Here is a 13,706-nt window from a genome sequence, read left to right on the forward strand (position 1 = left end):
GTGGGTCTATTTAGGTTCGGTTCCTAAAATTATTTTGAAAATTTTGGTTCTTATTTTTCATAATCCGAAATTTCAAAAACCCGAATAGATAGAACCGAATTATCCTAATAGACCGAATGTCCAGCCTTACAATTGGCAACAACAGTATATGCTTTCGCTGATTTCCGATAGGGACAATTATTTGCAACGTTAGTAATTTGCAAGAAAGCAAAATTTGAAAAGTAAAATAGCTAGGAAAAGCAAGAGCTGAATTGACGGGCCAAGCAACAAATGAATGGCACAGGTCGAACGGAAGAGCAAGAAACCGGAGTCATGTGTTTGTCGTGTGCTGCCGCGCCCAACAAACTATTATGTGTGTAGAGGGATATATGAGAGAGAACAATTTTAAATAGCAAAAGAATTCCTTCATATAGATTCTATCCAATTTCTTGGTCACACCACTGACAAGGAAGCATGATGCTCAAGCTAACCCAGAGGTGCTATAATAAATAACAATCACCAAAACGAATACTACTACAACTTACTTAAAAACGAACGCCACACCCTGAGTATGCTCCAGTTGTTTCTTGATTTCTACTACTAAAACTTACTTGGATGGAAACACCGTGTTACAATTACAGTGACGTGCATCTTGGTCTATCCTTCTTCTTCTTCATCAGTGGAAGCTGGTCGGCGCGGACAGCTTGCTGTCCTTCTCCCGGCCGTCCTCCACCGACGAAACCGAGTAGCTCTCGTCCTTCACGGCCAGGAACACCAGCAGCGCAAGCAAGGGGTAGCTGATGGTCATGAGCCCCCAGTTGACGATCAGCTGGGACATGAGGGGCGTGTGGCGCCTGTCCACCTGCCATGCCACCGCCGCTCCCGCACTCTGCACCCCCTTGTAGAACCCGACGTACCTGCATCGGCATCCGATCCATCAGAGTTAGAACACAGGATTTGTCTTGTCTGTTCCATCCACGGAACATAAGATACTGCTAAAATGTTGCCGTCCCAAACTAATTTCAACTAAATTTTATTCCCCCCACCACCCCCCCCCCCCCCCCCCCCCCCCCCCCACACACACACAAAAAAAAGGCATGTTGGATAAGAATCTCTGTCCCCAAAATCTTCTCACGATTGTTGTTGGAAATCCTTTGCTATTGGCGATGCTTTACTACTAACATCTTTAAGATGAAGTTAATCTGGGAAAGAGATATTGCAAGATGAAATTTCGCATCTTAAAGATGAATTTCAGCTGCCTAACATATGAACTCTGTGTCAGCGTCTTAAAGATGAGATTTGGTATCTAAAGAATACTCATAAACTTGTAGCGTATCTTCTGTGATTCTTGCATGGCTTCAAGTGGTCAGTAGTTAATTGAATCTCCAATCCAGATCTCTACTGAATTTGACTAACAAGGAACTGTCTTTTTATTTATTAATGCCTATACTGTCTACAAGCCAAGCCTGGATTGTCAACTGATGAGTAGAATACTAGTTAGTTAGTTAGTTAGTTTCAGGCAACAGATCATTTGGAGGAAGTACTTTTGAGTTGTTTAGTACCTGCTGAGGATTTGGGAGTCGTTGGCGAGTGCGCCGATGATCCAGTAGATAAGGCTCTGGAACATGGCATCTAGCAGTCCGTAGCTGAAGTAGAGCAGGAAGGGCCCGGCGTAGCGGTGGCCGTCCTTGAAATCGATGGGGTCGGGCACCGGCACGGCATTGTAGCTGAGCTGGTTGGCCAGACCGCCTCCCCAGATGGCCGTTCCGACGGCGGCGACGGCGGCGACCCCGAACAGCCCCCTCTTTCGGCGGCTGGCGAAGCCGAAGTCGAGGAAGTAGCCGATGCCGGCGGAGCCGATCATCTGCGCGCCCCAGTAGAAGACGTTGTTGAGGCCCCTGGTGCGGAGCGTGAAGAGGCCGCTGTTGACGTTGTTGAACTGGTAGGTGTAGAAGAAGTTGCTGGCCCAGGCGGCCGGCAGCGCGAGCAGCATCTTCCAGTTGGCGAAGAGCTTGAGGATCTCGGCGCCCTCGGTGGCCGGGGAGGAGAAGGTGACCCTGGTGGCCCTGGTGCCGTCGTCGCGGACGATCCTGGCGGGCGGCAGCACGAGCACGGTGAGCGCGGCGCCGACGAGCATGAATGCCATGAAGGCGATGTACGTGCCGTCGCTGACGCTCCCTTTCTTGTCCCCGCGGTTGTAGTTGAGGGCGAAAGGGAGGAGGCCGCCGAGGACGCCGCCCAGGTTGAAGAGGCACCAGAAGAGGGAGATGTAGGTGCCCCGGCGGTTGGGCGGCGGGTACGACGTCATGACGGCGCCCTGCGCCGCCCAGAGGAAGCCCGCGCCGGCGCCGAGCAGGGCGCCCGCCGTGACGGGGAACACCTGCGAGCCCGGGCGGTGGTTGTAGTAGAGGAAGGAGCCGGCGTAGAGCGGGTACGTGAGCGCGCCGGCCAGCAGCGTCGCGCGCGGGCCCAGCAGGTTGTGCGCGGCGCCGCCCAGCACGCCGAACACCGCGAAGCAGGCGTAGAGCGCGGTGTTGGCGTTGTCGGCGATGGTGGGGTCGACCTGGCCTCCGCCGCCGAGGCCCGACAGCGCGTTGAACATGCCGGGGCAGCAGAAGCAGATGAGGCCCAGCAGGGACACCTGCGCCAGCGGCGAGTTGTACCGCAGAAGGCCGCGTTTCGCGGGCACCTCCAACGCCGCCGCCGGCGGGTCCTCCACCTCCGTCCCGGCCATTGCCTTTGCCCCTCTCCTCCCTCCCTGCTAATTGGTTAATCTGATTGGATCGATCTCTTCTCAGGTGGTGGCGGTATGGTGGGGGGGAAATGTCAGCCGCGCTTCGCCGGTCAGGGTGGCTGGAATCAGAATCAGAATCAGTGATGGAGACCAAAGGCGAAGACGGAGAGTGGCGTATATATAGGGAGGAGATGGATCCTGATGATTTGTTTGTTTATATAGTTTTCCCGTCGCGGCGCCATTTGGGGGACGGAGATGAACAACCTACATCGTGACATTTGGAGGAGAGAGAGAGACGCGACCAATACTATAGGATATTGTTTAGGCAAGTGGGGAAAAAATAAAAAATAAATTTGCCTAGCCTAGCTTTATCCCCACCCCCATGCATCAATCAAGGTTCACGGACATTCGCTGCTGATTACCTCAAAGGCACAGCAATCGGATTCTTCAGTTTGGAATTTTGCACATGATTCGCTACTGCATCTTTGTCCGTCCTAGTAAACCACATTCGCTAGGTCCCTGGAATACAAGACAAAAAGAGCCAGCTAATTGTTTTGGACATGATCGCTACTGCATCTTTGTCCGTCCTAGTGCGAGGTAGCTAGCTACCAAAGCTGTAGTCTGAGGTCGCATCGACGACATGGATGATGTGGCCTATATCTCGACTCCAAAATTGATGCTGTCTCAGCTCACGTATAGAACAAGAACCGTGGATTGATACAGCTCATATCCTCTGGCCTGCGAACAAGAGAAGGCAGCAGCAGTTTTTTTTTCTTTTCTTCTATTTCCTTCTTCCTGAAGAGAGATGAAAGCTGCGTATCAGTTTCTGAACTGAATCCGCTATTTTCGAGGGGCTAGGCTACCCCGATCAGATCGAGACGGGCCGCATGGCATGGCATGGCGGTACAAAGTCAACAGAAGAAACAAGAATGGACCACCGATCCTCGACTCCCGCGATACCCTATCATCATCCGTCGGGCTCCTTTCAGAGTTCGCGTGGCAGCGCCGGCCTCCCATCTTTCCTCGCCATAGCAAAGCGTCAATCGCTTTCGGATTCATCCAGTCCCAGTTCAGAATTACAAATGCTTTCAAACTCCGTCCCATGCGTTCTATAAAATCCACGGCCCCTGCCGCCCGGTAACCAAGCAAGCCCTTAAAAATTAGCAGGCTACTACCTGCCCTGCCTGTAAAGCTTTCTTTTTTCGTGGTTTCTTAAGCAATCGAACAGGACCGGCCAGACACGATACGCCACGGCACACACTAGGCTCACACTCATTGCATGTCAAACACAAGAGATGCACATGTAGTCTCTGCTACAACAACCAACCAGGGTTCAGCTCCTTTTTTTTCAGAAACACTCCACATGGTTCACATTCATTTTTGGGCATATATACAAGATGTCAATGTGCTGAGGGAACACATACATCCATACATAATAAACTCCGTGGATGCTGATCGAAATGCGTAGTAGCTTTTCCGAAAATCCATGCGCGTGGAAGAGACAAATCCCAAGGTTCCCTGGAAGACCCTAGCCTCGTCATAACCTGCACAGTGTGCAGAAATCTGTTGTTAATGGTCGTGGTCTAACATGGGCAGAACATCCAAACCAGCACGGATTAAAATTGTCTTTGGCCTGCATGCTCGGAATTCATGCGCAAGCTATACTAGACTCGATCAAATATTACAAGCACCTTCCGTTCGCAGCATTAACAAAATCAAGGCCTGCATACATATATATCGTTTGGTCCACACAACGGCTATAATGAGTCAACAAAAGGGCAAAATACATCCCGTTCCATCCCTTATCTGACCAGGCCACCAGGGTTTACCTTTCGGCTTTCCGGTTTGAAACCATTTCATGTATTCCACCGGAAACGAAATCACGATAGAAACTTCGAATTTTCTGTCCGAAATGAGATTTCATATTCAAATTCGGATTTTCCGGCTTTTCCGCCGAAAATGGTCTTTTTATTGGAAAATGCTCCAAAGTCCAAACGTTTGAAAATTTAAGAATTTGATAGAGCATTGTTTGCATTTTTTTATATTGCAATGTACAATGCATATCAAATACATTACACACAAATTATTCATAACAAGTGCATATTGTCACATAAAAACACAAATAAAACGCATGAAAACTAAATTTATCATAATAACACAAGTACATCGTTATCCATGGACCATAATACAAGTTACATAAATTGCACAGCCTACATTAAAGTCCAAGTTCAATCTAATAAACAATGTCTATGTATATCACGTAGTATTTGATAAGTAATTATGTTCTTTCAACCCTTTGATAGTGTGGACACTAAAAGCTATAGATCCTAGTTCATTAGACTACATATAAACTTGTCTTTCAACCAAAATAAAAATTTTAGCCTAGCAAATGATCTTATATTTGAATGTGTTCTAGTCCTATTCGCTCAAAAAACACATGTTTTTTATCATATTTCTTCCTTTTTTACTTTCTTTGAATTTTTTATTTAAAAACAAAATTCTTCGAAAAAATCTAAAATTCTGAATCTCGTATGAGGGCGAAAACGAAAAATTTCTCAAAATCGTTCGGAAAACCCTGGTGTTAGCCTAAGATTTGGCCAACTTTTTACCATGTTTGAACTTTTGACCAAAGTTTGTCCGAACAGGCCCGTTTTCATCCACATGGTTTGTAGCAAACAAACCACATGAATGAAAGCAGAACTGATTGAATAAATTTTGGTTTGAAGTCAAATGTAGTTAAAATTTATCCATGGGCTAAGGCCCTAGACCAATCAAGCCCACAGGCCAGCGACACGTTTGTCAACAGTGCGCGGCAAAGCACAGCAGCCGAATCTCTACTACTAATTAAGTACCTATTGTAGGCGTTCACAGCCAACTGTGGTGCACGTTCTGCCGCATCCAGAACGTCCAACCCGCATCCAACGCCCCTGACGCATCCCACGTCCCTCCCGCACTCGTCCCTGCGCATCCGCTTCCCTGCCGCAGCCCCCGCGATCCCCTTCCCACGCATGGCGTTCCTGCCGCAGCCCCCGCAGCCCCTCCTGCCCGCTCGAGGAACGATCACACGCTGAACGCTTCCGCGGCGTCACCACCTTCCGCCCTCCGTTGCCCGCTCGCCTCCGAGCCCGAAAGGCAAAACCTCCTCGCTCCTGCCCCCCTCCTCGCGGCGTCAGTCAAACCCTAGCACACCGTACGCGCAGGTCCGCCCGCCCGCTCCCATTCCCCACCCCCACCCATGGCGGCGCTCTCCGCGCCCCTCCGCGCCATCGCCGCTGGATCCCGCGTCGCCGCGTCCGACCCCGTCAAGGTACACACCCTCGTGCTTGGTTGATTGCAACACCCTCATCCTCATCCCTGACGAAATGACCTATGATTCCTAGCACATTGCAGTGCCCCACTGATGCGATTTGGCTGTCATGCTTGTACTTGTAGGTCTCGTGCGTGAGGAGCACTGGCTCAGCTCACTTCGGCTGCGCCTCCATCGATCTGCCCTCGCGTTCTATGGTTATCATCTCCCCTTGCGCTGGTTGCTGATCCGTGCTCTGCTTATCGAATCTCCTCCTTGGCCGCAGGGTCCGGTGGCGAAGGGAAGGCAAGATGTACACCGCGAGGAAGAAGATCCAGAAGGATAAGGACCTTGAGCCCTCCGAGTTCGAGGACTCCGTTGCCCAGGTGAGCATAGCGCCAACCCACCTCCTCTCTCCTCCTTTTACTGCGTTTATTTTCCTTGAACTGCTGCTCTGTTTGTTTGTGGTTGCCAATGTGTCGGGGTTGTGATGTGCTTTTTGGCTTGTTGTACCTGCAGGCTTTCTTTGATCTGGAGAATGGGAACCAGGAGCTCAAGAGCGACCTCAAGGACCTGTACATCAACAATGCTATGTATGCGTAACATTTCTTTCTATCTTCTATCGCCCGTTGAGATGTAGTAGCATGTGGTGCATGGTTGTGACATTTGGTGAGGATGTTTGTTGTGACTTTGCAGCCAGATGGATGTTACCGGGAGCAGGAAGGCTGTTGTCATCCACGTCCCATACCGCCTGCGCAAGGCCTTTAGGAAGATCCATGTCAGACTCGTCAGGGAGCTGGAGAAGAAATTCAGCGGCAAGGTGATTTTCTCTTTTTTGTTTTTTCTACTGCTGTTCGTGGTTTAGGTTTATATGCTGATTGTAGCTACTACATAAACCTGAACGGGGTAATGCATTTAGTGGGCATGAGATTACATAGATTTATGCAACTTATGTTGATTATCATGATTAGGAGATGTAGCATCAAAGTTTCCATTCTATTGTAATTCTATTACACTAGCGTAAAATTGGTTGTCATGAACATGTCACGATTGATTGTCAATATCCATTTGATTCATCATTTTTTTGGATTTTCAGAAACTTCTGACCCCACATTACCAATTGTAGTTTTCATACATGTTATTGTTAGGCATGCCTACTTGTACTACATATGCTGCTTCTTTTTGTTTTGTTAGTGCTTAGTGTCTGTGTGATATAGATATGTCTTTTGTCATAATATGCATCTTGTTATGAGTCTGGTTCTTATGGTGATTTTTGTACCCAGCATATGTTTAGAATTTTTTGGCTATGATGCGAGGGTCACTATGATGCGATCGTGATTGTTTCGACCGTCGTCCAACATTGGGAGCATCGAGTTTGAGGTGACCTACCTCGACGACGACACATGCGTCACCCACCCACCCGCTCATAGCTCTTTGCAGCTGACCACAGTTACAGGCGATGGTCTACACACCACCAAAACAGCAGGAATCAACGCGAGCTGTCAGAAGCGTCTATCAGAAGCAAGTGCTCTGTCAGAAGCTACCCTAACACATCCGCACAGTTTCAAGCATTCCATAATAGCAGAATTAAGTATGTAGTATATCTGAGTACTGATGTCGTGCACATATTATTCTGCAGGTTAAATTCACCTCCTTTTTTGGTCCTAGGATTAAGGCAGAAATTGGTGGGTTTACTAATTTTGTATTTTCCAGAATACTATGAAGTATGTATTATCTGTCAACCAGCTACAAGTTGCAGATTTGTGTTTCCGTGATACTTTTATTGAAGATTTGTGTTTAAATTTTACTCATCCAGGTTATCCTGATTATGTGCTTAAAGAGGGTGAAGGAGGCACAATTGTAAGTGATGAAGTTCCATATTAGCGTGTATTTATCTTGATGATTTCACTTTGCATTTTTTAATCTATTAGTATCATTTGCAGGTCAATATTTATAATTTAGAAGCATATATTACTTTGGTAGTGGATGCTACAGTTTAGGCAAGGATAAATGATAGGTTGAGGCATTTAGATCAGGGTTTAATCAATTACAACCTCATTGGCATTGCTTTAATACAATCTATATTAATTCCACTTGTTCTGATTTTGTTTTGTTCAGTTAACTCCAATAATTCTTGTGTATTTTAATGTTTCATAGGTTTTTGGCATGTCATCCCTCCTCATATTTTCACCTCAAGAACTTGACTATCTAATATGTGGCCAACAAGAAATTTGGGAGGTAATGTTATGCACTCTTTATCCAGGTTATTATATGTAAAATTGTGGCACTAAATAAACCTTGGAATCTGTAGTCTAGAATACCTGGTGCAGTTACATGGATGTTAGGATATAAGATTGCTATAGTTTTATCCAAGGTGATTTTGTACTTAGATTTTATAGCGAATCCAAGTTACATGTAGAAGATAATACAAGGGAACCCTCAACACCTTTCTTAGTTAATAGGAGTGGATGATCACAATGTCCTACTCTAGCACGGTGACGGGGGCATCACAATGTCCTACTCTAGCGCTCAGCTCACAGAGGGCATATGGCCACAGTTCACTAGCCGTTGAGGAACGTGAGTTCACGGTTGCCTTGACCGGTCGGGGCATGTGGCTCATGGAGGCGCAGGCTACGTGGATCGTCAGGGAGCAGACCGCTCTTTATGAGGGAAAAGTTTGGTAGGAAGGCTTCCGTAGTTTATCAACTAAGGGAAAATAATTATCCGTATTTGATATGTGATTCTTTGACTTTTTGATTTGATGTCAATCTAATTATAACTGCTGTGATAACTATTGACATATTTTTCTTTTTCCAATTGCAGCACTACTAATATTTTATGGCATGCAACATTACCTGTCAATAGCTGGTTCACTTGTCTTTGTTCCTTTGATACTCGTACCTGCAATGGGTGGTTCTGATGTATGAAGCTTTCCTTCTTTTCTTAATTGCACTTATTTACACTGAAAACCACCTTCAAATGATGAATTCATTTAATGTGGCAGGAGGATACCACAACAGTCATCTCCACCATGTTATTAGTCTCTGGTCTTACTACAATACTACATACTTTTTTGGGTTCTCGACTTCCACTGATTCAAGGAAGCTCCTTTGTATATTTGGCTCCAGCGTTGGTAATTGCGAACTCCGAGGAGTTCAGAAATCTTAGTGACAATGTATGATTCATCCCAGAGCCCATGTTACTTTACCTGCACCTTTTGTCCTGCATCATATGGGATTTCTGAGAGATTCAAATGGGGTGACATCATGTAGTATGTCAAGCTCAACTTATTGTTGGATATAAATGCCAGTGCATTTAGGATCCAATTTGGGGTCTGTTTGAAAAGGGGAGATCCATCGGAGCTAAATCACTTGGAGGATTCCTGGGACAATCTCTTCTTTTTGTCTACCAGGTGTTCAGATAATGGTGCAGAGTGCAGACAATGGAACTTGAGATAACTTTGGTGTCTGGCCTTAGAAGTTGATAGTAATTTCTTATAAACCTTGCAAATTGACATGATAGCACAGAAGGAAGTAAACAAAAGAGCTCTTTCATAAAGTATATGTGCTGTGAGCTAAATTAGTAAATTTTGACATATATTCCAAGCTCTTTTGTACCCATGAATGGAGTCAATTGGCGGTTGAATTTGCCTGCCCTCATCTATTGTCAGGGTGACACTAACCTCATGTGTATGCAGACTACCAAATACCCATGAACCACTGTCTCTCACATAAGGGCATTAGTTTAGAAACTTTTTTCATCTTTACTCCCTAAATCCCTAATGATCCTGGTTCTATTATAAGGATACAAAGGAGATCTGCTTTGACCTACATAGCAGTCCAGATCTTCATGTAACGATGTGTTGATGTTGATCCAATTCCCGTTGATATTTCCTTCGTAGTATGTGAGGTTTTGTTCTGGAATGGCCTGAGCTTGCATTGAACTATGTTTAACATTCAGTCAAACCTGTCATCAGGATTTAGCATTGTAGGTTGTGGGAAAGCATTCCACTTTTATTAATCCAAACATTCCTCAGTTAACTTAAATGTGTTTCGTTTGATATGCAGAAATTCAAGCACATAATGAGGGAACTACAAGGGGCTATACTTGTTGGTTCAGTATTCCAGATAATATTAGGATACACTGGTCTTATTTCACTGTTTCTGAGGTATGTCCAGAAACACAAATGCAGAACTCTACAATCTAGAATACACCTCACAGAAACTGAATATGTTCAATCCCTGACTTCACAGGTTAATAAATCCAGTGGTGGTGGCACCAACTATTGCTGCAGTGGGTTTGGCATTTTTAGTTATGGTTTCCCTCAGGCTTGCAGCTGTGTAGAAATCAGCATGCCCCTCATTCTGTTGGTTCTTCTGTGCACTCTGGTATATCCTTGCAACTCTCTTTTGATGAACAAAACTTAATCAGATCTTGCCGTTTTGTCTCCTTGCCTGTGTTTTCTTAATACCTATTTGTATTTAAATCATTTTGACTGGGCATGTCCCCCTGACTTGTATCGCTCTATATCTTACTAACTAATGTACTTATCCATTTCAGTACATGAGAAAAATATCCTTGTTTGGCAACCATATCTTCCTTGTCTATGCGGTACTTCTCTAATCCTCTCCCTTTACACCCTTAGTGCGGGTAGCTGATTGTGTGCTGACTACACTGGGAGCTTGCTGACTACACTGGGATGTGGTACTTCTCTAATCCTCTCCCTTTACACGTGGAGTTGTCAGCAGAGCGATTGGGCTTGAAGGGGTTTCAACGTTTATTGCTGGAGTGTGGGGTACAGGTACAGGATCGACAACGTTAACAGAGAACATACACACCCTCGAAACAACCAAAATGGGCAGCAGGAGGGCTTTGCAGCTTGGGGCAGCCGTGTTAGTCATCTTCTCCTTCTTTGGTATGATGCGGCTTCTATACTGCAATTATGTCCCATCATTTTTTTATGAAGTGCGGACTTCCTAAAGCTGAGCTCCTTGCCTGTAGGTAAAATCGGAGCTCTCCTAGCATCTATACCTCTTGCCTTGGCCGCCTCTGTTCTGTGCTTCACCTGGGCGCTAATTGTCGCGCTTGGTATGTCCATATTGCGATACACCCAAGCAGCAAGCTCCAGGAACATGATAATAGTTGGATTTACCCTGTTCATCTCCTTGTCGATACCCGCATACTTTCAGCAGTATGAACCCAGCTCCAACCTAATCTTGCCCAGCTATCTTCTTTCATATGCTGCAGCGTCAAGTGGACCAGTTCGCACAGCCAGCAGCGGGGTGAGCTCTGCTGCCTTCCTTACCCGTGCAGCTAGAATGTGTTCCCATCAATCGAATTACTGACAGTCTAAATTGTCCTGCAGCTGAACTATGCAGTGAACGCGCTCCTATCCATCGACGTTGTGGTGGCTCTCCTTGTCGCGTTGATCCTTGACAACACAGTGCCAGGCAGTAGACATTTGGACAGATCCCAAATCCCTCGAGGTGGATCCTGCGACATTGGAACCCTACCGATTGCCGGAGAAAGTTTCATGCTGGTTCAGGTGGGCAAAGTGTGTCAAGGTTTTGCTCTTTCTCACACAACATTGAATTATCTCAAACTCATAGCAGGGTACTTTATTCGCCACTTTATTCACCTCATAACCATTAGTGTTCATCCAAAAAATAAAAAAAATAGGGGAACACACCTGAGGAATGTAGTGTTGTTGTAACACTATTCATGCTAGCCTATTTGCTACTGTCGAGCAATGTAATGCTGTTGTAACACTGAGGATGTTGTCTTATTTCTGTCTAACACGATAGGAAGCTACACGTAGTGCAACGCTCCCACATACCACCACCTCGGGTCTCATACATTTCTCAGCCTTTTAGCTAAGGTGTAATATTTGTGCTTATCAGTTTAATATCTGATATGTGAACCATATGTTCACTCTAATATTAAATTTATTTTTTATTTTATGGATATTAAATATGTTTGTGTGCCGTCGCAACGCACGGGCATTCACCTAGTAACCTACTACGAAATTAGAAGCAACTGAAATCAAAATGCATCGGGGGTGCCACCGTCTACATGCGCACCACCAAAATCATTCCCTGCGCTCTCTCGCCTCCGATTTCCACTGCGCTAGGATTTCATTCCCCCGATCCAGCACTACCATGGCCCCACCTAGGCCCATTCGCCGTCGAGGCAAGATCGAGATGGCGGGACCTCGCTGCCACGTGTCCCCAATAGCATCACGCAAGAAGAGGGTCCTGACGTTGACACCCCACCGTTGCGGTTGTTCGAGGGCTCACCCGTGGACCCTGACGTTCCCCTTTGGGGCGACTGGTACGTGCTGTCAGACAATGACTCTGATGATTTTCCTGTGGACGACGAGGGTGGCGAGGAGCAGCAGGACAGCGAGGTAGAGGAGCAGCAGCTGCAGGGTGGCGGGGAAGGTCACGTCAAGGGACCAGAAGAGAGGATGGGCATCATGGCCAGTATGAATCCATGTACGATTGGAGGAATTTGGTTGAGCCAGAGGATTCAAGTTCTCGTGTGCCCATCGATTCTAACAACGAGCTTTACCATTTGGAGACTCGCACTTCCCTTGAGATAATAAGCTTGGCTAATGCAGAGAACCTACGAGCTCATCTAGACAGATATGGCACAGTATTTGAATGTGTTATTATGACTTTGTGTTTTGGAGACATCAAAGATGTGGTTTATCACATCCAGAATACTCGGGTTGAGCAATCACTGCAGGTCGGTAACATGGAACGCCTTTTGCAAGCAAAACAGTTGAGCATTACGCTTGGGAGTCTTTCGTCACAATGGAAGAATCTCAGTCAGATATTTGATGATCACTATGTGGACAGAAGCCTTATTAATAAAACTCTAAGCATCTACCTTAATTAGGGCCAAAAACACTACTATGTAGCCACAAAATATCTGATACTATGCTGAAGCCATCTCAAATGCTCTCAGAGCACTGCTTTCTGCTTTGTCTGCAAAAAGTTCTGAACATATCAACTATGAAGACATTAATGCTTGTGAGGTATATACTGGAGAGAATTAGAGCGATTGATCGAGAAAAAATACAGCACCCTTGTACTGATGATCATGACATGCATGCTCAGCCTCAGAAAGAGCCAATGATGCTGGTTAACAACGGTCAACAAGCTTATATGGTAGACAAAATTAAAGAGAATGAGGATTATGTGTCACTATACGATCTTACACTACTGCTTTCAGAAGACCAAGATGACCCTGACTCACTTTGTCCCAGCCCAGACAGCTATGATGATGACAAACTTGATATGTTTGTACTGATTAGAGAATTATCACATCTAGAACAAATCATGAGGTCTCCAGTGCATGTCGTCCTACTACATTATTTCTTCTTTCCTCTTTGTAGACACATGACAGATGCTACACGACATTAGTTAGACATTAGAGGAATGCTGGGCCTAGGTCGAAAACATGGATAAGTTATAGCAGGCACATAACATAAGAGACACAATTGGGCTTCTCTCATGATCTTCATAGAATAAGCAAGTTCGTTCGGGATCACCAGTTTAACAGAGGGATGGTCACACCATTGTCACACTTGGTCTCGCAGATGGATCTAGCTTCTACCATGCAGCCACCCAATATTTGTTACCATGTCGATGCTATTGTTGTAGAGGTCCAAGCGCTTATTGGCATGCTGCCCACTAAAGAATT

General features: G+C 45.9%; 3 protein-coding genes and 3 pseudogenes across 5 annotated transcripts in view; 4 read left to right on the forward strand and 2 right to left on the reverse strand.

The window, feature by feature from the left end:
- Nucleotides 1–370: 370 nt before the first annotated feature.
- On the reverse strand, nt 371–2,854 carry LOC100273292 (UNC93-like protein 2). Its single transcript, NM_001147733.1, has 2 exons — nt 1,542–2,854; nt 371–896 (listed from the first exon to the last, which is right to left on the reverse strand). The coding sequence occupies exons 1-2, from the start codon at nt 2,711–2,713 to the stop codon at nt 656–658; spliced, it is 1,413 nt and encodes a 470-aa protein (NP_001141205.1). The 5' UTR covers nt 2,714–2,854; the 3' UTR covers nt 371–655.
- Nucleotides 2,529–3,178, forward strand: LOC118473567 (uncharacterized). The gene is made up of 2 exons (XM_035963416.1): nt 2,529–2,689; nt 2,778–3,178. The coding sequence occupies exons 1-2, from the start codon at nt 2,529–2,531 to the stop codon at nt 2,986–2,988; spliced, it is 372 nt and encodes a 123-aa protein (XP_035819309.1). The 3' UTR covers nt 2,989–3,178.
- An 847-nt stretch (nt 3,179–4,025) lies between these two features.
- Nucleotides 4,026–13,706, reverse strand: part of LOC100283047 (uncharacterized) — a 79,286-nt gene continuing 69,605 nt past the window's right edge. Inside the window, exon 9 of the mRNA NM_001371894.1 lies at nt 4,026–4,257. Coding sequence (NP_001358823.1) covers nt 4,251–4,257 — 7 coding nt within the window. The 3' untranslated portion in view covers nt 4,026–4,250. The remainder of the gene's footprint in view (nt 4,258–13,706) is intronic.
- On the forward strand, nt 6,519–6,879 carry LOC103642644 (ribosomal protein eS7 pseudogene; annotated as a pseudogene). The gene is made up of 2 exons (NR_165381.1): nt 6,519–6,592; nt 6,696–6,879. The product of NR_165381.1 is annotated as a ribosomal protein eS7 pseudogene (transcript).
- LOC115101003 (Nucleobase-ascorbate transporter pseudogene) lies at nt 8,808–11,679 on the forward strand (annotated as a pseudogene). Its single transcript, NR_163864.1, has 5 exons — nt 8,808–9,174; nt 10,067–10,387; nt 10,560–10,914; nt 11,001–11,281; nt 11,365–11,679. The product of NR_163864.1 is annotated as a Nucleobase-ascorbate transporter pseudogene (transcript).
- On the forward strand, nt 11,852–12,018 carry LOC111590418 (uncharacterized; annotated as a pseudogene).

This window comes from Zea mays, chromosome 10 (genome assembly GCF_902167145.1).
Source record: "Zea mays cultivar B73 chromosome 10, Zm-B73-REFERENCE-NAM-5.0, whole genome shotgun sequence".
Taxonomy (NCBI): Eukaryota; Viridiplantae; Streptophyta; class Magnoliopsida; order Poales; family Poaceae; genus Zea; species Zea mays.

Coding starts and splice junctions, on each gene's coding strand:
- LOC118473567 (XM_035963416.1), top strand. CDS start 2,529: ATGGTGGGGTCGACCTGGCCTCCGCCGCCGAGGCCCGACAGCGCGTTG. Junction 2,690..2,777: donor TCCAACGCCGCCGCCGGCGG/GTCCTCCACCTC, acceptor ATCTCTTCTCAG/GTGGTGGCGGTATGGTGGGG.
- LOC100273292 (NM_001147733.1), bottom strand. CDS start 2,713: ATGGCCGGGACGGAGGTGGAGGACCCGCCGGCGGCGGCGTTGGAGGTG. Junction 897..1,541: donor GACTCCCAAATCCTCAGCAG/GTACTAAACAAC, acceptor ATGCCGATGCAG/GTACGTCGGGTTCTACAAGG.